The sequence below is a fragment of the Hylobates moloch genome, unplaced genomic scaffold (assembly GCF_009828535.3).
Source record: "Hylobates moloch isolate HMO894 unplaced genomic scaffold, HMol_V3 SCAFFOLD_12, whole genome shotgun sequence".
Classification (NCBI taxonomy): Eukaryota; Metazoa; Chordata; class Mammalia; order Primates; family Hylobatidae; genus Hylobates; species Hylobates moloch.
In genome coordinates this window covers 10,698,789-10,721,795 of record NW_026652287.1, presented here as the reverse complement: position 1 = coordinate 10,721,795, position 23,007 = coordinate 10,698,789, and the positions used below count along the sequence as shown (strand labels likewise).

General features: G+C 45.5%; 1 protein-coding gene across 4 annotated transcripts in view; it reads left to right on the top strand.

Annotated features, from left to right (window-relative positions):
- CFAP251 (cilia and flagella associated protein 251) overlaps positions 1-23,007 on the top strand; it is an 81,953-nt gene that overhangs the window by 27,492 nt on the left and 31,454 nt on the right. For 3 of the 4 annotated variants that reach the window (XM_058424734.1, XM_058424735.1, XM_058424736.1), the window contains exons 8-17: positions 760-837; positions 3,248-3,298; positions 5,872-6,086; positions 8,884-9,078; positions 10,387-10,637; positions 10,978-11,129; positions 12,630-12,803; positions 13,991-14,175; positions 19,577-19,691; positions 20,630-20,793. In XM_058424734.1, the coding sequence (XP_058280717.1) occupies positions 760-837; positions 3,248-3,298; positions 5,872-6,086; positions 8,884-9,078; positions 10,387-10,637; positions 10,978-11,129; positions 12,630-12,803; positions 13,991-14,175; positions 19,577-19,691; positions 20,630-20,793 (1,580 nt within the window). The remainder of the gene's footprint in view (positions 1-759; positions 838-3,247; positions 3,299-5,871; positions 6,087-8,883; positions 9,079-10,386; positions 10,638-10,977; positions 11,130-12,629; positions 12,804-13,990; positions 14,176-19,576; positions 19,692-20,629; positions 20,794-23,007) is intronic. The other variant, XM_058424737.1, reaches the window with a different exon arrangement.

Sequence of the window (23,007 nt, the reverse complement as noted above, 5' to 3'; positions counted from 1 at the left end):
CACCATCTTGGCAGGAATTAGAATCCCCTTCCAATATCTTGCATTCATTCCAAGATACTGTGTGGCCCTGTCAAATTTAGAAATGTATATGCAGCAGTCTTTATCTAAAAGATACAGAATAAAGGTTATTGGTGAATACTAGTTCACTTTTGCTTGTTCCAATTTATTTTATTATTATTATTGTTATTATTTTAAATTGACCACTATCAGAAAAGCTTGTTACAGCCAGGTGCAGTGGCCCACACCTGTAATCCCAGCACTTTGGGAGACTGCGGCGGGTGGATCGCTTGAGGTAGGGTTCGAGACCAGCCTGGCCAACATGGTGAAACCCCGTCTCTACTAAAAATATAAAAATTAGCTGGGCGTAGTGGCACGTGCCTGTAGTCCCAATTACTCAGGAGACTGAGGCAGGAGAATGACTTGAACCCAGGAGGTGGAGGCTGCAGTGAGCTGAGATGGCACCACTGCAGTCCAGCCTAGGTGACAGAGCGAGACTCTGGCTCAAAAAAAAAAAAGAAAAACTTATTCCAATTTATAGATGATGAATTATAATAGATCAGACTGGAAAGGGAACACATTTGACACTATTTTAATCACCAGTATTTAAATGATATTCCTATTTTTTACCAAATGCCATATCTTTTCTGTTTCATATTCCTACTCATTTGTTTTAATTAAAATTATTATTTAATTTTAACATTCGGCTTAACCAGAAACAGAAAATTTATCATTAATGTATTTTCATACTTTATATTTCAGAACTACATTACTTTTAACCCAACAAATAATAAAGAATTGGTGAGCAATAGTAAAACACGGGCAATATATTATGCATGGGTAAGTAGAAATATTTTGATTTGTTTTAAATGTGGGTAGAAGTATGTATTCATTCTTTGAGTACAAATGTGTCAGTAATGTAACAATATAGTATCTCTACTTAGGAAGCAATGAATATATATTAAAATGTTTTTATTTAACTATAGTATTTAGTCCCATTAGAAATTAGCATATTAAATCAAAAGCAAATAATTCAATTTTACTTATTAAATTTTATTGAAGTAATGAGGCAAATGTTTATTTGAATTTATTTAACAAGACTGAAATACAAGTTTTGTGGTTTTTTGGAGACAAGGTCTCGCTATGTTGCCCAGGCTGGCCTCAAATTCCTGGGCTCAAGTAATCTTCCCACTTAATCCTCTCAAGTAGCTAGGATTAGAGGGGTGAGCCGGCCACGCCTGGCTCTAAAATACAGGTTTTTTTTTTTTTTTTTTTTGAGACCTTGGTCTTTTTTCCCTTTTAGAAAGGAATTAGCAAACAGATTAGTGATACATATACTGACACAGGGCAAAATCATGAGAATAAAAAACATTGAGGCTGAGCACAATGGCTCATGACTGTATTTCCAGCACCATGGGAGGCCAAGGCAGGAGGATCACTTGAAGCCAGGAGTTTAAGACTAGCCTGAGCAACATAACAAGACCTCATCTCTACAAAAAATTATTTAAAAAAAATTAACAGTGCATGGGGATGCATGCCTGTAGTCCCAGCTGCTCAGGAGGCTGAGGCTGGAGGAGTGCTTGAGCCCAGGAGTTTGAGACTGCAGTGAGCTGTGATGGTGATGGTGCCACTGCACTCTAGCCTGGGCAACAGAGTGAGACTCTGTCTCAACAAAACAAAACACAACAAAACAAAAAACGTTCCAAGTTAAACATGGAATAGCTATGTGACTCAGCAATTCCAAGGTAAGATGTAAAAGAATTAAAAAGAAGCATTTGAACAAATACTTCTACACAAATGTTCACAGCAGCAGCAGCACTATTTGTAATAACCAAAAGGTAGAAACAAACCAAATGTTCATCAACTGATGAGTAGGTAAACAAAATGTGGTCGATCCATACAATGGAATGTTATTGTATGAAGTACTGATACATGCTGTGACATGGATCAGCCTTGAAAGCATGATGCTAAATGAAAGACACCAGACACGAAAGTCACATGTTGCATGATGCCATTTCTATGGAACATCCAGCATAGGCAAGTCCACAGATACAGAGTAAACTGGTGGTTTTCAAGGCCTGGGGAGAGACCGAGTAGCTGCTTAATGGTAGGAGATTTCCTTTTGGGGTTATGAAAATGTCTCGGATCTAGATGGTTGCAGCATTGTGAATGTAGGAAGTACCACTGAATTGCACACTTTAACATGGTTATGATTAATTTTATGTTAAGTGAATTTTACCTCAATAAAAAATTGTAAAGCAAAACCAAAACACATTGAGTCACTGATTGTGAGTGATAGTCATTATTTAAGATATTTATTATAGCTTTATTTTATTTTATTTTTGAGATGGGGTCTCACTCTGTCACCCAGGCTGCAGTGCAGTGGTGTGACCTCAGCTCTGCCTCTCGGGTTCAAGCAATTCTCCTGCCTCAGCCTCCCGAGTAGCTGGGATTACAGGAAACTGCCACCATGCCTGGCTAATTTTTGTATTTTTAGTAGAGACAGGGTTTCTCCATGTTGGCCGGGCTGGTCTCAAACTCCTAACCTCAAGTGATCTGCCCGCCTCGGCCTCCCAAAGTGCTGGGATTATAGGCGTGAGCCACCGTGCCCAGCCGATTGTGACTTTACATAGTACTTAATGCAAATTCGAATTCTCTATTAATAAGGCTTTAAAACTTTAATAAATACCTCAAGGTTGGCCGTGGTGGCTCATGCCTGTAATCCCAACAGTTTGGGAGGCCGAGGCGGGCGGATCACCTGAGGTCAGGAGTTCGAGACCAGCCTGGCCAACATGGTAAAACCCCATCTCTACTAAAAAAAAAAAAAAAAAAAAAAAAAAATTAGCTGGGCATGGTAGTGCACTCCTGTAATCCCAGCTACTCAGGAGGCTGAGGCAGGAGAATTGCTTGAACCCGGGAGGTGGAGTTTGTCGTGAGCTGAGATCACGCCACTGCACTCCAGGCTGGGTGATAGATGTGTTTCTGTTTGAGGACACCTTATTTAATATGTAACTCTGTCTCAAGAAAAAAAAAGTCATAATCGTTTGTGGCATTTTTTTATATTTTTTATGTATTTGCTTTTCTTTCAGAATGTTTTTAGATATTTCCCAAGGCAGCAAGTTCTCTTACCTGTAGAAACTGCAAATTTCTGACCTTGTTTAGATGTATTTGTTTTGCTTGTATTATTAATGCAGTTCTTCCTTTGGAAACTGGGTCTTTTTGAGTAGTGATTATTTTTTCCTCTTATCAGTATGAAGAGAGGGATACACTGGCTCACAGTGCCCCACTTTTAACCGAAAAAGTAAGTATGCCCATTGCATTTTTGTCCATCGGATTTTGTGGAGAATAAATATTTATGTGCAAGCTTAGCTGCTTTGGGCTACTCTTTGTACATCTTGATATTAAGCTACTGGGAAATAATTTGAAAAATTTTACTTGGGTCCCGTATACATATTGAATTGTCAGTTGAAAATAATGGAAGTATTGTTAAAAATAAAATTTTTTTTTTTTTTTTTGAGACGGAGTCTTGCTCTGTCGCCCAGGCTGGAGTGCAGTGGCGCAATCTTGGCTCACTGCAGCCTCCGCCTCCCGGGTTCTCGCCATTCTCCTGCTTCAGCCTTCCGAGTAGCTGGGACTACAGGCGCCTGCCACCATGCCCAGCTAATTTTTTGTATTTTTTTTTTAGTAGAGATGGGGTTTCACTGTGTTAGCCAGGATGGTCTCGATCTCCTGACCTCGTGATCTGCCCGTCTCAGCCTCCCAAAGTGCTGGGATTACAGATGTGAGCCACCGCGCCTGGCCCTAATAAAATGTTATAAAAAGAGTTATTGCCGTGAGAAAATATAAAAACATGATGGCTTTTAGAATGTGTATGTGCATATTGACAAGGAATGAAAGTTGTGGGGGTGCAGTGGCTCTAATTTGTAATCCCAGCACTTGGGGAGACTGAGGTGAGAGGATCACTTGAGCTCAGGAGTTTGAGACCAGCCTGGGCAACACAGGCTAGACTTTGTTTCTACTAAAAAAAAAAAAAAATTGCCAGCCAGGGTGGTATGAGCCTGTAGTCCCAGCTACTTGGGAGGCTGAGGTGGGAGGATCACTTGAGTCAAGGCTACAGTGAGCTGTGTTTGTGCCACTGCATTCCAGCCTGGGCAACAGAGCTAGACCCTGTATATATATATATAAAAAAAAAAATGAATGAAACAGTGTAAGTAGAGTCGTTGAACATGAGTGGATCCCTTATAAAGCTGCTCAGTTTCAGAATAATACATGATATTAGGTATTTAGATGTTTAAGAGCCAATAAGAGGGAGGTGAACCAGATGTTGAGAAAACATTTTATCTTGCCTGCTTACCACAAGCTCTTGTGTCTGAGGTGGAACCGAGTCGTCTCCTGTAGCGTTTTCTGCATTTGCTGCCCATGTAACCTGCTCTCAGGGAGCACCTGTTGATGAGTTTTCTGCATACTTGCTTCTCTCTTGGTATGATTTGTAGAAATTTATTTACGAGGGCATGCCAAAAGACAAAAACAAAAAATAAAAAGTTGAGATGGATGGGCGCAAGGAGATTATTCTGTCTGCAGACTTGTTTTTCATAAATGAAAGTACTAAAAAATACCGTCAGTTATCATTATTGTTGGTAGTTATGTTCTATAAAGTCTCTGCAAACACCAAATTAGCAGATACTTAACTATTGCTCTTAAGGGAAATATAGGGGTAGGTTTCTGTGAGCCTCTGGTCACATTTTCACCAACTGATCAATACATAACCTTGTTTTATGTGTATTTCTATTTAAAGACACTTTATTTAATATATAACATTGATTCATTAACATTGAGCTCATGGCCAACAGCACTATAACTCATGACTTGAACAAAACTCATCTAACCCACATATTTTCTCCATAAGGCACATCACAGCATTCTTTTGCTTAGGAACACTAGACAGCACTTCAGCACTATGTTTCGGGGTCAATTTAAATACTAAAATCATCAAGAAAAATGCAAACAACCAAAAATGCAAGCATGGCACTAAATAGACCAAGAAAAGGACACTTGTTTATAGTCAGAGCTGAGACAAGAAGGCAGGCCATTGCCCTGCTTGCCTCCAACTGGAAATGTGCATGTTGAGTGAGTAGTTATTTGTCACACTGCACATGCACTTCTGCAAATGACCGTGAGAGTGCTGCAAGGATTGATTTTGGGATTACAAATCAATTCTTAAAGTAGGTGAATTCGCAAATACAGAATCCACAAATAATAAGCCATTTGAAATGATAAAAATGTGTTGAAACAGTGCTGCTCTTAGGAAGAACTTGGTGCTCTTCCTTGACTAATTATTATTTTACTATTTCTCTTGTGTTCAGGTCAGAAGAGGTAAACCTTAGGATCTTCTCTGTATTATTAGAGAATCGGGCAGCATAGAGAATAGGGCATTTCTATGTACAGTGCTTAGATATTTTCTACTGATGGGAAAATACCTTATGATCAAAGGAGGCTGGGATAATTATTTTATGCTATTTTATAACCAGAGCATGCTTTGACTCACAACAGGCATTAGTTTCTTCAGCAGTCTCTGAAACCGCCATAAGAGAAGTTTAACAGGTATAAACAGTGATTAACCACTCTGTCATTTGCTTTAAACAAACAATGTAATTGAACAGAGTACATAACCCTTCACTTGCTCTTAGCAAACCTCCAGAGGTTCAGAACTGCCTGGACCATGGCAATCCATGGGAGACGGTTTTAGTGATTGTTTCTTTTTCTTTCTCTTGTTCTCACTATATTTCAGCATAGCATTATAAAATATCGTGTTGCTAAATGCTTTGTTTTATATTTATTACCAACAGTAACTATAACCTTTCTTTTGAAACACAGACCTTCAACAAGCTTGTGGGAAAGTTTAGCCAGTCCATCTTTCACTTGAATTTAACACAAATACTCTCAGCCACAATGGAAGGGAAGCTGGTTGTCTGGGACATACACCGCCCACCCTCATCTGCCTCCACCTTTTTGGGCTTTCCCTATATCAAGCCTTGTAAATTGGTTCATTTGCAGAAAGAGGGTATCACTGTGCTTACTACAATTGATAGGTAATTTTAACTTAATTAAAAGATAGCTATGGATGATTATAAAAATATTTAAAAATTGTTATGGGAGGAGGTTGGGCACAGTGGCTTACACCTCTAATTTCAGTTCTTTGGGAGGCTGAGGTGGGAGGATCACATGAGGCCAGAAGTTCGAGACCAGCCTGGGCAACATGGTGAGACCCTATCTCTACCAAAAAACAGAGAGAGACAGATGGGAGGATTACCTGAGCCCAGGGGTTCGAGGCTGCAATGAGCTGTCATTGCCACTGCACTCCAGACTGAGTGTCAGAGTGAGACCCTCCTGTCTTAAAAAAAAAACCTCTTTTGGATGTATATGCGTATTTTGTATATGCATAGAATATTCTGGGGAGAGTCATAATGAACTGGGAACATTGGTTGCCTCTGAGGAAAAGAACTGAGAACTAAAATCAGGGATCAGGGTGGATTTACTTCTTTTTATAGTTCCATTTATACTAATTGGATTTTTAAAAAAATCATGAGCATGCATTATGTTTAAAAAAATCCCTTTGTGTTGATGAAACAAAAAGGAACTAGATTTTTTCTTCTGTGCTAATTGGATGGATTTTGCACCCAACATTTTACATGCATTAAATGTAAGAAAATAATTTGAATAGCTATATTATTTTTGTCTGATTGCAAGATAACATTTACAGCTGGGAGCAGTGGCTCACGCCTGTAATCCTAGCATTTTGGGAGGCCGAGGTGGGTGGCCTCAAGAGTTTGAGACCAGCCTGGCCAACATGGTGAAACCCTGTCTCTACTAAAAATACAAAAATTAGGCAGGTGTGGTGGTGTGCGGCTGTAGTCCCAGCATCTTGGGAAGCTGAGGCATGAGAATCACTTGAACCCAGGAGGCAGAGGTTGCAGTGAGCCAAGATCTCACCACTGCACTCCAGTCTGGGCGACAGAGCAAGACTTGGTCTCAAAACAAAACAAAAATAATATTTACCCATTGTGAGAAGATCAAATGCATCAAAACTTAATAAAATTCACTAACTCTGACTTTGAGTGGCTGTGGAGACTCACAGATGGTCATTAAAGTCCTTAATTAAGACAGAGTTCTCATTTCAGCTGGGTCCCTTCCTTGCTGAGTGACCTTGAGCAAGGAACTTAACCTTGCTGAGCCTCTATTTCTTCATCTGTAAAATGGGCATAACAGTACTATTTCTCTCAGAGTGGTTTTATGAGGATTTCACTAGATAGGGATGTAACACTCTTTGCACATGCTTGGCGCAGGGGAACCCTAGGTAAATGGTGGCCATCATCAGTGTGTGAGAGAAGTTCCTGAAGGTGTGGAGAAAATTGCCTAGTGATGGGGACCCTGCCCATATGGTTAGAGTCGCTGGGCCATCTGCTTTCGAAACACCCATTTGCTTCCATTCGCCTTTTTTCGATGCAGGGGAACAATGAGGTCTTGACATGGTTTTACAAAGAGAAATGCAAATTGTCATCCTCACTCAGTGGGGCGAGAAGATAGGAGAACTGCAGTTGGCCATGCCATCAACCTTTAATCGGTTGGGGGTTAGGATCCAGTGAAGACCAGGCCTGGGTTCTCCAAGTTAATAAAACCCGGTCAGGACCTGGGAGTCCAAGAAGGAAAAGGTCTCTGAAAATACTTGGTCAGTACTGCTGCTTCTGTCCAGCAGAGGGCAGTGACAGATGTTCAAGCCAATTACTTGGCCCACCTGCCTTGCTTATTAATCAGAAGCCTCATTTAACCACTCTGCATATGTAAGAGAAAATCCTCCTCATCTGCCTCCCGTGATTAGAATTATGTCAAAGTCTTTTTTAAAAAGCCCATTTGGGATGGATCCAAGGACTGGAAATGAAAGCCATTTTGTCACGTGGCACTGCCTTCTGCCGTGATGACTGGACAGGGTTTTATGATCACACTAACAGTAGTGCCTTCCTGTAAACTGGCTAGTGTCCCATTGCCAGCCTGCATGATTTCAGAGGGCTGGTGGAGCGATTCTCTCCATTGTCATCTGTAGTTATATGGGGAGTGTAAATCCTTGTCCACCGACATTGTGTATGGCTGATCTTGGAGGTCAGGGGAGAACCTAGCAGAAAGCACGGACTTTGCTTTAGATACATCTGGGTTCCCTGCATAGTCAAGCCACATGGCCCTGATAAAATTGCCAGGTATAAGTATGTCCCGTGCAATATTTGGGATGTACTTACGCTAATTTTTTTGTTTGTTTGTCTGTTTTGTATTTTGAGACAGAGTTTTGCTCTTGTCACCCAGGCTGGAGTGCAGTGATGCAATCTCAGCTCACTGCAACCTCCACCTTCCATGTTCAAGCGATTCTCTTGCCTCAGCCTCCCGAGTAGCTGGGATTACAGGTGCGCACCACCACACCTGACTAATTTTTGTATTTTTAGTAGAGGCAGGGTTTCACCATGTTGGCCAGACTGGTCTCGAACTCCTGACCTCAGGTGATCCGCCCGACTGGGCCTCCCAAAGTGCTGGGATTACAGACATGAGCCACCACACCCAGCTACACTGAATTTTTTTAATGCAAATTTTAAAATGTAACTGGGTATCTGTATTGTTATCTGCTAAATCTGGCAACACAATGCCCTGAGCAAATTTCTTAACCTCTGAACGTTAGTTTCCTAGATGTAAATTGGGATAACAGTAAAATCATTCTCGTTGGGCAGTATTAAATTAAGTTTTTGCAATGCCCCAGAATCCAGAGCCTGACATATAATTAGGTATTACATAGATGCTACTTGTTATTATTGCTATTTGCAAAACTGATGTTATTCTCCATTTCAGCTACATTGTCACAGGTGACATTAAGGGAAACATTAAGTTCTATGATCATACCCTGTCTATTGTTAACTGGTACAGTCACTTGAAACTGGGCGCCATAAGAACTCTGTCCTTTTCAAAGACCCCAGCAACTCCTCCTACCGAAAAATCAAACTATCCTCCTGACTGCACTTTAAAAGGTGACCTTTTTGTCTTAAGGTAAGTTGTTAATGAATCTAGTCATTAGAATGGTTGAAAAATGATTGCTGTCTTCTTTAGTTTGCATGCAGTGGGAGGTTCGTGTTGTTCCTGGGATATGTCCCTGGCTGATTGTGATAACTATTGGATCATTTAAAAAATTAATGTGCTGGGCGTGGTGGCTCACGCCTGTAATCCCAGCACTTTGGGAGGCCGAGGCGGGCGGATCACGAGGTCAGGAGATCGAGACCATCCTGGCTAACATGGTGAAACCCCATCTCTACTAAAAATACAAAAAATTAGCCGGGCTCGGTGGCGGGCGCCTGTAGTCCCAGCTACTCGGGAGGCTGAGGCAGGAGAATGGCGTGAACCCAGGAGGCAGAGCTTGCAGTGAGCCAAGATAGTGCCACTGCAGTCTGGCCTGTGTGAAAGAGCGAGACTCCGTCTCAAAAAAAAAAAAAAAAAAAAAAATTAATGAAACATAAGGCCAGGCGTGGTGGCCCATGCCTGTAATCCCAGCACTTTGGGAGGCCAAAGTGGGCTGATCACGAGGTCAGGAGATCGAGACCATCCTGGCTAATATGGTGAAACCCTGTCTCTATTAAAAATACAAAAAATTAGCTGGGCGTGGTGGCGGGTTCCTGTAGTCCCAGCTACTCGGGAGGCTGAGGCAGGAGAATGGCGTGAACCTGGGAGACAGAGCTTCCAGTGAGCTGAGATAGTGCCATTCCACTCCAGCCTGGGCGACAGAGTGAGACTCCATCTCAAAAAAAAAAAAAAATTAATGAAACATGACTTTAATATTAAGACTCTTTAGTAACTGGAAGCTGGAAAGTCCTGATCCCTGAGCTCTCACCTCTGTTGAGTCTGGAGTCTTTTGCTGAAGGTTGGTCTCTTTTCTCTAAGCTGAGCTTGTCCTATCCACTGCGGTTAAAGGCACTGGATAATTAATAGCCATAACATTTCAAGACCGAATTATCTGTGAGTCTGCTTAATTACCCTTGCAGTATTTACAGGCACATCTGTATGTGTGCACCAAACTCCATATTTGCATACACAAATGAATATTTGCATGTGCAGATTAGCTAATTGTACAACTGACTGTCCATCTGCATACTTAATGACTCAATTTACATGGAGAAAAGTGGGCTTTTTCACTTGCAAATGGAGGCTGTTGGGTATTGGTGGTATATTTTTGGAAATGTTGGGTTAATAATGTCACTAAATTACAGACGACAGAGGCGTTTTATGTGCAATTAGAAGCAGAATAGCTGGCATGCCCCATTCCCTGCAAACACTGATATTGTTTGGTCTCTCCTTGGCAAACAGGAATTTTATCATTGGAACATCTGATGCCGCGGTGTACCACTTAACAACAGATGGGACCAAACTTGAGAAGTTATTTGTAGAGCCCAAGGATGCCATTTGTGCCATCTCCTGCCACCCATATCAACCCCTCATTGCCATTGGGAGCATCTGTGGGATGATCAAAGTGTGGAATTATGAAAACAAACAATATCTTTTCAGCAGGGTTTTTGAGAAGGGGCTTGGAGTCCAGAGTCTGACCTACAACCCGGAAGGTATTTTCGTCTTATCGGCCTACCATCGGTTCCACATGGACAGCCCCGAAAGGGATGGATGCACCTGGGCTGGCATAGCTCCAGGAAGTCTCCGTGACTCCAGCCCCCAGCAGGCTGGATGAGGTGCCTTCTCTCTGGGGCTCCCGCAGTGTTCTGGGCTTATCTGCGCGTCTCTGCGCGCTCACCCCAGGAGATCATGCGTTTCGGTTCGTTTCTCCGCACAGGAGCTTTGTTGTGTTAGTTGCTGTCTTCTCTGCACCCAGAACAAAGCCTGGCACAGACTCAACATCTCTTGAATGAATGTAATCCTTTTCCATCGTTCTCTGGCTTGTCATTTCAGGAGCCCTTCTTGGAGCTGGCTTTACAGAGGGGACAGTTTACATTCTTGATGCAATGTCTTTAGAAAATGAAAGCCCAGAGCCTTTCAAATATTCCAGAACCAGTGTGACTCATATAAGCTTTTCCCATGACTCCCAGTATATGGCAACTGCTGTAAGTGTTTTCATGGACAACCCATCCAGTGGCTTAGCAATTTTATTTGAAACCAAAAGAGGCCAGACATAGTAGCTAACACCTGTAATCCCAATGATTTGGGAGGCCGAGGTGGGAGGATTATTGGAGGACAGGAGTTCAAGAGCAGCCTAGGAAACACAGCAGGACCCCATTGCTACAAAAACATTTTTTAAAAATTAGCCAGGCCTCGTGGCGCACATCTGTAGCCCCAGTTATCCAGGAGGCTGAGGCAGGAGGACCCCTGGGGGCCAGGAGTTTGAGGTTACAGTGAGCTGTAAGGCAGTTATGTTGGTCTGCCTTTATGTTGGGAGGGGAAAAGCAGTGGTCTTCACTAAACTCCTGTCCCTTACAGCGCTCTCCGTCTCCACACTGGTGCGGCCACTCCTCTGGTTTGTGTACACAACGCTTCTGAAGCCAAAGCCATGTCAGCACACTGTGGGTGCACACAGTCCAGCCTCTGTGTCCCCTCAGGCCAGGCTCCCCCACACCAACTGGGTTCACTTGCAGCCTTCATACCTTTCAAAAACACATAGCTTTTTTATTGTATGTAGCTAGACAAAGAAAAGGGAGGGCAAAGGCACAAAGGGTCAGGCTTTCGGCTTTCCACAGACAGCGAGGGGGCACCTGGAAAGGAGTGTAAAAACCACAGTGTCACGTTCATACTTTCTCCCTCGCTACCTTTTCAGTTTTCTGCTTTTAACTTTAATTTTCTTATCTGTAAAATGGGCATTAGGCCAGGTGTAGCTCCTACCTGTAATCCCAGCACTTTGGGAGGTCGAGGCAGTCAGATTGCTTGATGCAGGAGTTTGAGACCAGCCTGGGCAACATGGTGAGACCCCATCTCTACAAAAAATAATGAAAAACAACTAGCCAGGTATGGTGGCGTGTACCTGTAGTCCTAGCTACTTAGGAGGCTGAGGCTGGAGGATCTTTTGAGCCCAGGAGACTGAGACTGCAGTGAGCCGTGATCAGGCCACTGCACTCTAGCCTGGGCAACTGATCAAGACTCTTGTCTCAAAAAAAAAAAAAAAAAAAAACTAAACTAAAACTAAAATGGATATTGTTTTACTACTTGCTTGAATAGACTAAGATTTTTTTTGAAGAAAATATTCTTAGTATTTTTTTTTTTTTTTTGATAGGGTCTTGCTCTGTTGTACAGGCTGAAGTGCAGTGGTACGATCTTGGCTCGCTGCAACCTCCTCCTCCCAGATTCAAGCAATTCTTTTGTCAGCCTCCTGAGTAGCTGGAATTACAGGCATGTGCCACCACTCCCAGCTAATTTTTGTATTTTTAGTAGAGATGGGGTTTTGCCATATTGGCCAGGCTGGTCTTGAACTCCTGACCTCAGGTGATCCACCCGCCTCGGCCTCCCAAAGCGCTGGGATTACAGGCATGAGCCACCGCGCCCGGCCCATAATGATGATTCTTAATTTACTAAACGTAAAATGGGTTAACTCCTTCTCTTTTGCTCATCTTTAGGATAGAAGTTTTACTGTGGCTGTTTACATGCTGGTGGTCAGAAACGGACAAAGGGTCTGGGAGTACTTAGCAAGACTTCGCTCTCATCGCAAAAGCATTCGCAGTCTCCTGTTTGGGGTTTACCTGGACAGCAATGAGCCTAGACTGCTGAGCCTTGGGACAGACAGGCTCTTGGTGAGCTGTTTAGTTTTCATTGACCTGGTCGCCAGGACTGTGTCTCACTCTTGTGACATTCCTGGCATCTTGCATAGAGCCAGGCCTACAGTACGTGTGTTTGTTGGAGAAAATGAATGCACAGTGAAGGATCACAAACCTCTCCAGGTTGGCATTTTGCCTTAACATGGCTGAGACACCACCTGGGGACTCCTGTTCTGAATGAGGAGGCTTCCCGGGCAGCGACAAGTCAGAAGGCAAGGAGCGGGGAGTTCCCCACAGCTTGGAACGCAGCCGCCCTTGCCTCCCAGTGTGCACGGGGAGGGCTGACACTCACTAACACTGTCTTCATGTCCATCAGTTGGGGCCAGGCTGCTACCTAAATGTGAAAACTAGGAGAGGTTGTGAGATAAGAGGAAAAGGTAGGGACAGGGGCAAACGCGATATTACAGAGTCAGGTGAAATGGATTCAACCAGTCATTGTATCTGTTTTTCCTTCCTCCCTCCCTCCCTCCTTTCTTTTCCCCCTCTCCCTCCCTCCCTTCCTTCCTTCCCTTTCTTCTTCCTTCCCTCCCCCACCCCTCCCTTCTTTCTCTCCCCTTCCTTCCTTTATTCAGTTTCTCCATCCATTCATCCATCTGTCCATCCATCCATCCATCCATTCTGCCCTGCCCACAAAAGCATACCTGTATGGGCCCAGTTCAGTGGCTGCTGATTTGTGACTGCCAAGTGTTGGGCTGAGATTTAGATATGAATTAGTTCCTAAGATAATAAGTGACACAGTATAACAACTGTAAGACGTCAGGTGTGGGAGTCAGGCGATCTAAATTTGAATTTTTGAATTTTTACTCTGCCACTTTTTAGCTATGTGACCTTGGACAAGCCACTCTGAACATCCTTGACATCTGTTTTCTCATCTGTAAAATGGGCACAACAGTACTCCTTTGCAGGGAAGTTCTGAGGATGACATGACAGATGTTTTTAGAGCACTCAGCTCATTGTCTTCCGGGTAGTGAATTCTCAGTACTGACGACTTAGTCAGTGTCAGGTCTAGGCAAGTCTTCTCTTAGGAGACCTGATACCATCTCCCCCAGAACAGCACTGTTGGCTGATAATTATAAAGGCTGTCACCCCAGAGCTTGGGGTTCTTTAGCTGAGCCTTTAATTTGGCTTGGTCCTCATGTGTGTCCATCTGGGCTCCTCTGCAGATAGAGTATGATCTTCTCAGGAGCTACAAAGACCACCTGGAAGTCCTGGACATTCACCACACCGACCAGGGCTGCTATCCCACCTGCATGGTCTGGTACCCACCACTCACCAGGGAACTCTTCCTGCTTATTTGCAACAGTGGCTACAAAGTGAAGCTTTTTAATGCTACCACCAAAATGTGCAGGTAAGCACCCGGAGCTTCCCATTGCGGGGGGCGCGGATCGAGTTCTCTGCCCCCAGCCTGTTTCAAGTCTCCACGTAGGGACCTGCAAGCAGCTTGGCTACTATTATCATCCTCTTCGCTTTGCAGAGGAGGAGACTGAGGCACAGATAACGTAAGTAATTCTCACCAAGGTCATGTGGCCCTGTGTGGAGGTGAGATGTGCAGAATCCAGGAAGGACACAGACCGTGGGGCCCTGGGAAAGTTGCTAATGCTATCTCCTGTTCTCCTCTTGTTAATAAAAACATAGTTTTTCCTGGCTACTAACAACTATTTGATTTTTTCTTACTCTTGGGTCTCAAAGGAGTTTTAACTTTAATTGCTAGCCCTCCTTTGTTTACACCCTGCGTGAGCCAGGTACTGTTTTAAGTGCTGAAGACGATGAAAACAGAACAGTTTCCATCACTGTGGAGTTTACATGTTGCGGGGGGCAGGTGATGCAATAGCGTGAACAAGTAGCAAGGTAGTAGGTATGTGGTGATCAGGTCTGTGCAAAGAAGAAAAAAAAAAAATGAAAAGGAAAAGGCAGGATAAAAAGATGGGGAGACAGGGAAGGCCTTGGAGAGCAGGGGACACCTGAGCATCTGGACAGAGACTTGAAGGAGGCGAGGGGGAAGTGAGGGGCGGCTGTGCGGTTGGAGGAAAGACAGTGGATCAGCAAGGGCCAATGAGCGAAGGTGGGAGGCATCTGGGGTTTGGGAAATGCTGCGAAGGCTGGTGAGGCTGGAGTGGAATGGGCAAGTAGGGGGCATGGGAGAGCGGGTCAGAGGTGTGGGCTGGTGCCAGGCACATGGCACCCTGGAGACTCTGGCTCCTTCCCGGGTAAGACGAGAGCTAGTGGAGGGTTTTGAGCAGGGGAGTGACATGTTCTGATTGATTCTTTAGAATGATGTCTGGCTTCTGTACAGAGAGCAGACTCTAGGGCACAAAGGTAGAAGCAAGATTCGGGAAACTGGTGTGAGAGCTGATGGCGGCTTGGCCCTGAGGGCAGAAGGGAGGGGTCAGATTCTGGATATATCCTGCTGGCAAAGCGAACAGCATTTGCTAACGGAGGGAAAAGGAGGTGTGAGAGAAGACACCTCTCGAAGTCAGAAGAATGGACTGGACCTTTAAAGAGATGAGGAGGACAAGGGAAGGATAGCTTTGAGATAAACCAGGGGCCAGACTGGACAGGGCAAGCTTGAGATGCCTGCTTGGCATTCAGGTGGTAACCCACGAATCAGACTCTGGATTGTGGAGGTCCCAGGAGAGGCTGGGCTGGAGTCAGGAACACAGGATGGTTGAAGGCATGAGACGGGGAAGACACCGGTGGGGAAGCAGGGCATCTGCAGCCGGGGAGCAGGGAGTCCGCTGCCGGGGAGCAGGGAGTCCGCTGCTGGGGAGCAGGGAGTCCGCAGCTGGGGAGCAGGGCGTCCGCAGCCCAGCATCCTAGAGTGGCGTCTCCTCCCTCCTGATGCCATCCTGCACATGCACGTGGGCCCCTGTGCTTTGGCCCCTGTGAGCTCTCACAAGAAACACCGACGATTGTGCCTCGAGTGCAGCAGCGCCTGCACTGTCATCCCGTTCCCTCATCCACAGCCCTGCTAAATATTCTCCCACTGAGCTTCAGGAGGCTGTGTGACTTGTCCAAGGTCCAGCAGGGCAGGACTTGACCCTTGACCCTAGCCCCGACCCCATCCTCTACTCAGCGCTATGGGGCCTCGACGCAGCCCTGGCTTTGGGATCTTACCTGGTCAGCCCTGGAGGGGAGCTTCTGCCTTTGATTTGGCTGTGTCTTAGGTATGGCTGGAAAGAAGGATGGAGGCAGGAGAAGTTGGAAGGGAGAATGTTTCAGTGATCCGCCACGACCACTGCCACTGCCACCACCACCAGGAGAAGGAAGTCAGGGAACTGGCAGCAATTGGCTCAGGCTTGAGGACTATCATGGTTTTGAAATGTATCTCAGATAAGACAGGTCCTCAAAAGGCCAGGACCACCCGGGATTTTGTTGTTGTTTTAAACGGTTCTTTCCCAGAAGGCACAAGAAAAATGACTGAGAAATGCAATGTTTTATGGTAGAGAGAGAAATCCAGGACAATTTTCTTAAACGATTAAAACACTCGAAAGCATGTGTAAAGAGGAGCTTTAGAAAGACTTCACAATCAGGCCGGGCGTGGTGGCTCACGCTTGTAATCCCAGCACTTTGGGAGGCTGAGGCGGGCGGATCACGAGGTCAGGAGATCGAGACCACAGTGAAACCCCGTCTCTACTAAAAATACAAAAAATTAGCCGGGCGTGGTGGCGGGCGCCTGTAGTCCCAGCTACTCGGAGAGGCTGAGGCAGGAGAATGGCGTGAACCCGGGAGGCAGAGCTTGCAGTGAGCCGAGATTGCGCCACTGCACTCCAGCCTGGGCGACAGAGCGAGACTCCGCCTAAAAAAAAAAAAAAAAAAAAAAGAAAGACTTCACAATCATTGTGCATAGTTTTTAATGAACACATACTTTTCGGACAAAGAATATCTCTCAGATATGCGCAGTCTTAAGACACTGAATTGGCAGAGCTGGAGAATGAGGGCTGGCAGACCTCGGGCCTGAAGTTCCTGCTAACGGTCATTCACTGGAGGAAAGAGGCAGGAGGGACTTTTAGACACAAAGTTGGGAGCTTCTGCCTATTGATGATCAATCTGAAATTAGCATAAAGCATCTTAAAAATTGTATCAAGGTGATACTCATGTAACATAAAACGAACCACTTGAAAGTGAACAGTTCAGCTGGGCGTGGTGGCTCACGCCTGTAATCCCAGCATTTGGGAGGGGCCGAGGCAGGTGGATCACCTGAGGTCAGGAGTTCCAGACCAGCCTGGCCAACATGGTGAAACCCTGTCTCTACTAAAAATACAAAAATTAGCCGGCCGGGCGCGGTGGCTCACGCTTGTAATCCCAGCACTTTGGGAGGCCGAGGCGGGCGGATCACGAGGTCAGGAGATCGAGACCACGGTGAAACCCCGTCTCTACTAAAAATACAAAAAAAAAATTAGCTGGGCGTGGTGGCGGGCGCCTGTAGTCCCAGCTACTCGGAGAGGCCGAGGCAGGAGAATGGCGTGAACCTGGGAGGCGGAGCTTGCAGTGAGCCAAGATTGCGCCACTGCACTCCAGCCTGGGTGACAGAGCGAGACTCCGTCTCAAAAAAAAAAATTAGCCAGGCGTGGTGGCACGCGCCTGTAATCCCAGCTACGGGAGACTGAAGCAGGAGAATCGCTTGAACCCGGGAGGTGGAAGTTGCAGTGAGGCGGGATTGCACCAGCCACTTTACTCCAGCCTGTGCGACAGAGCTAGACTCTGTCTTAAAAAAAAAAAGAAAAAAAGAAAGTGAACAGTTCCATGGTTCCATGGCATTTAGTACTTACGGTGCTGTGCAACCCCCACTGTAGCTTCAGAGCATTTCCATCATTCCAGAATAAAAGCCCTTGCATAAAGCATCTTGTAAGCTGTAGGAATAAGAAAGCCTCATAACCATGGCTTAATTGGGAAGGAATTGTCTTTTTGTGATAAATCCAAAAGAATTTAAAAATGCATTTAAAAAATATTTGAAAGAACATGAAAAGGCAATTCACAGGAAAAGGCCAATAAACCTGTGAGCAGATGCTCACTAGTGTGTCAAAGATGCAAATGAAAACAAGATATCATTTTTTCACCAATCAGATTAGCAAAGATAAAAATGATTGATAGTGCTTAGCGTTGGCAAGAGGCCAGGGAAACGGGCACTCTCATCCACTGCTGGGGGCGGGTGTGAATCAGTCTAACCTTTTGGGAAAGCAATTTGTCACCCTCTATTAAATTTTATCATATCTTCTGACTTCTAGGAATGTAGCCCACAAAAGTACTCACACAGTATGCCAAGACATAAGTAAAAGGATGTCTTATTTGAAAATATTTTTAAAAATGGAAACAATCCAAATGCCCGTTAATAGGGGATTAGTTAAACGATGGTTTGTCAGTACACTGGAACATGACGCTGCTTTTAGAAAAGAAAAAAAGCGGAAGAGTAAGACAGCTCTCTGTGTAATGACGTGGAAATATCTCAAAGATGTAATATGAGATAAAGCAAATTACCAATGAAGCATGAATAGCATAATTCTATTTTTATATAAAATTATAATTACAAAAGAAATTCTTGAGTCATATACACCAAACTATTACTCATGATTATCTTGGGATAGGGTGCAGCAATGTGGAGATAAAGATTTTCTCCTTCTTCTTCTTCTTCTTTTTTTTTTTGAGGCAGGGTCTCACTCTGTTGCCCAGGCTGGAGTGCAGTGGCATGATCTCGGCTCACTGCAGCCTCGACCTCCCAGGCTCAAACAATGCTCCCACCTTAGCCTCAGACCACCAAGCCAGGCTAATTTTTCGTAGAGACAGGAAACTACTGTGTTGCCCAGGCTGGACTCGAACTCCTAACCCCAAGCAATCCTCCCACCTTAGCCTCCCAAAGTGCTGGGATTATGGGCATGAGCCACTGCGTTCTGCCCATGACCAGAGTCTTAAAACCTATGTTGAGATTTATGGAATTTTAAAAACCTCTCCTCTCCTCTCCTCTCCTCTCCTCTCTCCTCTCCTCTCCTCTCCTCTCCTCTCCCCTCCCCTCCCCTCCCCTCCCCTCCCTTCCCTTCCCCTCCCCCGCTCCTCCTCTCCTCTCCTCTTCCTTTTGATGGAGTCTTGCTCTGTCATCCAGGATGGAGTGCAGTAGTGTGATTTCACCTCACTACAACCTCCACCTCCCAGGTTCAAGCGATTCTCATGTGTCAGCCTCCTGAGTAGCTGGGACTACAGGCGCGCACCACTATGCCTGGCTAATTTTTTTTTTTTTTTTTTTTTTTTTTTAGTAGAGATGGTCTTTCACCATATTGGCCAGGCTGGTCTTGAAACTCCTGACCTCAGTTGATCCACCTGCCTCGGCCTCCCAAAGTACTGGGATTACAGGCGTGAGCCACCATGCCCCGTCTGTGACCAAAGAGTCTTTTTTTTTTTTTTTTTTTGAGACAGAGTCTCACTTTGTCACCTAGGCTGGAGTACAGTGGCGCAATCTCAGCTCACTGCAACCTCCACCTCCTGGTTTCAAGCGATTCTCCTGCCTCAGCCTCCCGAGTAGCTGGGATTGCAGGCATCCGCCACCACGCCTGGCTAATTTTTGTATTTTTAGTAGAGATGGGGTTTCACTGTATTGGCCAGGCTGGTCTCAAACTCCTGACCTTGTGATCCACCTGCCTCGGCCTCCTAAAGTGCTGGGATTACAGGCGTGTGCCACTGCACCCGGCCTGACCAAAGAATCTTAAAACCTATGTTGAGATTTGTGGAATTTTAAAAACTCTTTCTCTTTTTGCCTTCAGAAAGACGCTTCTGGGGCCAGCTTATGGTTCCCCTATTGAGCAGACACAAGTCCTCCCAGTGAGAAGCATGGCGGAACTACAGAAACGCTGCTTGGTGTTTATTAACAGAGACAAGGTAACGGTGCTCTCTTCTCCAGTTCTGGGAGTTGACTCTGTGTGTCATGAGCAGCAGTCATTACCAAAGATCACGAGACTCAGAGAGTTCTGGGTTTATAGCCAAGCCCAACTGCTTCCACCCCAGTCAGCTGTGATACTGAAAATTGCCCTTGATGAGTTAGGAAGACTCTGGGGAAATATTTCTGAGCAGAGTTACTGCATTTTCTATATTCCCAATGAAGATACATGGGCCACCAAAGGATTTTTCCTTCTTACTTATTTACATGGAAAAACTCTTATAAAAATATGCAAATTAGTTACACTTTGTTGTACATTTAATGAATAATCTACGTTGAAAAGTGTAAAGTCGGGCTGGGTATGGTGGCTCACGCCTGTAATCCCAGCACTTTGGGAGGCTGAGGCGGGCGGATCACGAGGTCAGGAGATCGAGACCATCCTGGCTAACAAGGTGAAACCCCATCTCTACTAAAAATACAAAAAATTAGCCGGGCGTGGTGGCGGGCGCCTGTAGTCCCAGCTACTCGGGAGGCTGAGGCAGGAGAATGGCATGAACCCAGGAGGCGGAGCTTGCAGTGAGCCGAGATCGTGCCACTGCACTCCAGCCTGGGCGACAGAGCGAGACTCCATCAAAAAAAAGAGAAAAGTGTAAAGTCATAGGTTGTGAGATTTATTCTGGAAAACCCTGGACAACTGACCATGAAGGCAGGGAGGAAAGCTTCCCTTCTGTGTACCTGTTAGAACTGTGCAAGGGGCCCCCTACCAGGGCTGGTGTGTGTGGATGCCCAGCTACATTAAATGTTGCTCTCACACTCAGAGATGGGTCTAGACACACAGGTCCTTCTGGCACACAGATCTGGAGGTGACATGTGAACGTGCCAGGCCTCTCTCGGGCCCAGCTGCCTGAGTCTGAATATCCAATTATGTGTTCCTTTCTAGGTTGGACTTCAGATCTTACCAGTTGATGGCAATCCACATAAGACATCTGCTATTGTTTGCCACCCAAATGGAGTGGCCGGCATGGCCATTTCCTATGATGGCCACTACGCCTTCACTGCGGGAGGGCACGATCGCTCGGTGGTGCAGTGGAAAATTACCTTAAGGTACACGACGGGGCGAGAAGGAAGGTATCAAGTGTAAACTCCTTTTCACTCAGCAACAGTGATAGAGACTGAACCCTACTGCGTGCCAGGCACTGTGCTAGGATGTCACAGGGCCTGGCCTTCAGGTTGCTCCCCAGTGGCATTGCTCACGTTACTCTGCAGACGAGAGTTGCTGTCCTGTCCCATGGACCAATGGTATTTGCAGTTCAGGCAATGTGACAGCACCTTGGGCTCACCCTTTCTCCCTAAAATGCTTCTCCCTCTGCTCTACATATCCACACCTGCTAGAAAGATCTAGGCCGACCCTCCAAAGCATGCACTACGGAAATAGTAAGAGGATCATTTGAAGTGGGTATATTCGGCTTCTCTTCTCACCCTCCCTGCCCTGAACGGAGAACCTCTGCCTGAGGTGAGGCTGGAGAATTCTAGAGTTGAACATTGGACAGTATGTGGACTTTGAGGTGAAAGGGATAATATGAGTTTGAATATGGACCCACCCTCTACTGGCTATGGGGCCTAGGGCAAGCTTCTTAACGTCCCTGATCTTTGGATTCCTTGCATGCGAAATGGGGGTGATAATAGGAACTTCTGTAGGATCCCTGTAAAGATCAGGTAGTTTAATACGGGAAAAGCACCTAGTACAGAGCAAAGTACTCAGCAAGTGAACGATTTCTTTCATCTCTTCTTCCTGTAAGGGCATTTGCTTATGAGCTCAGGATCTTCCCTAATAAAGAGGGGACAAGCACCCACACTGTCCTCTTATCTACCCAAATCCGGCGTGCTGCTGCAGGGCAGAGTCAACCACGTGGCAGCCGGTTCCTGTTCCTGACCACTTCTCCAAGCCCCTGCGCTGCCTGTGGCTCGGCTGGGCCTCTCTCTTGGCAGTGTGACGTTGAGGAGCAAAAACGGCTCAGAGGCACCTTCCTTCCTCAGAGAACAAACCTGATTCCTGGCTGCCAGCACAGTGTACCCCCTGCCATCTGCCAAATGCACATCTTTCTTTTTATGGCAGATATTGAAGCTTCTACTCTTAACCTGAATATGAGCAAAAATAGCCAGTTAAATCTGCTTTGGAACCACGGTGGTTTCAGACTGCACTTGCAGCTCTGACTTCTACCCCGCCTTCACCTGAGAGAGCAGATCTTGGGAACTTGGGGATTTAGGAGCTGGAGGTAAACTCTCCCATTGAAAAGGGATCATGGCCTCAGAATGGCTGCCTGGTTCCTTGCTCCCTGGCTTGTTGCCTGGAACCATGGGGTCAAGCCACACCCTGTGGGTACAAGCAGAACCTTCCCTTCTATTTGTTGTTGTTGTTGTTGTTGAGACAGGGTCTGGCTCGGACGCTCAGGCTGTAGTGCAGAGGTGTGATCATGGCTCACTGCAGCCTTGAACTCCTGGGCTCAAACAATTCTCCTGCCTCAGCCTCCTGAGTAGCTGGGACCACAGGCACATGCCACTGTACCTGGCTAACTTAAAAAAAATTTTTTTTGTCGATACAGAGTCTCACCAAGCCTAGGCTGGTCTTGAACTCATGGGCTCAAGCCTTGGCCACCCAAAGTGTTGGGATTACAGATGTGAGCCACTGCACCCGGCTAGAACCTTCCTTCTAAAATGTTTGTCTTCTTCTCAGTCGTCCTGGGATCTGGAATGGTAGAAATTTAAGAAGAAGAAAAAAAGGCCTCTGCTTTCCAATAGCTTTCTCCTGGCCAGAGTCCAGGCTTCTGAGAATTTCAATTTAATCTGTGGTGGGGACAAAGGATCATTATAAACTAATTATCACTTCATTGCTGCTTCTGGTGACAATATGATCAGCACTTCACTAATGGAAAGAAATGTAAAAAACCTAAACAAGTAAACAAACAGAATTTCCTACTAGAGTTACTGACGATGAGTTGTAGGGGAGATAAAGATGATAAATCCCCTCACATTCGATCATTTTAGTCAGTGCACCCCTTGGCCCCAACTGCTACCATCACAGTCTATGGCGCTTCTGCCCCGGGAGAGCCCCTTCCATCCCCTCTCTCAGGGTTCATTCCGCACGCCCCTTCTTCTTCCCCTCCGTGCTAGCATGCCACCCTTTCTCCTCTCCTTGTCTGGCATCTGTTTCAAAATCCTGCATTACTTTTTTGTGCTCATCCTCCCTGCCTCCTGTCATCCTGCTGCCCTGCTCAGCCAAGAGCAGAGAGACTCCAATTTGAATCCTAGCTAGTCACT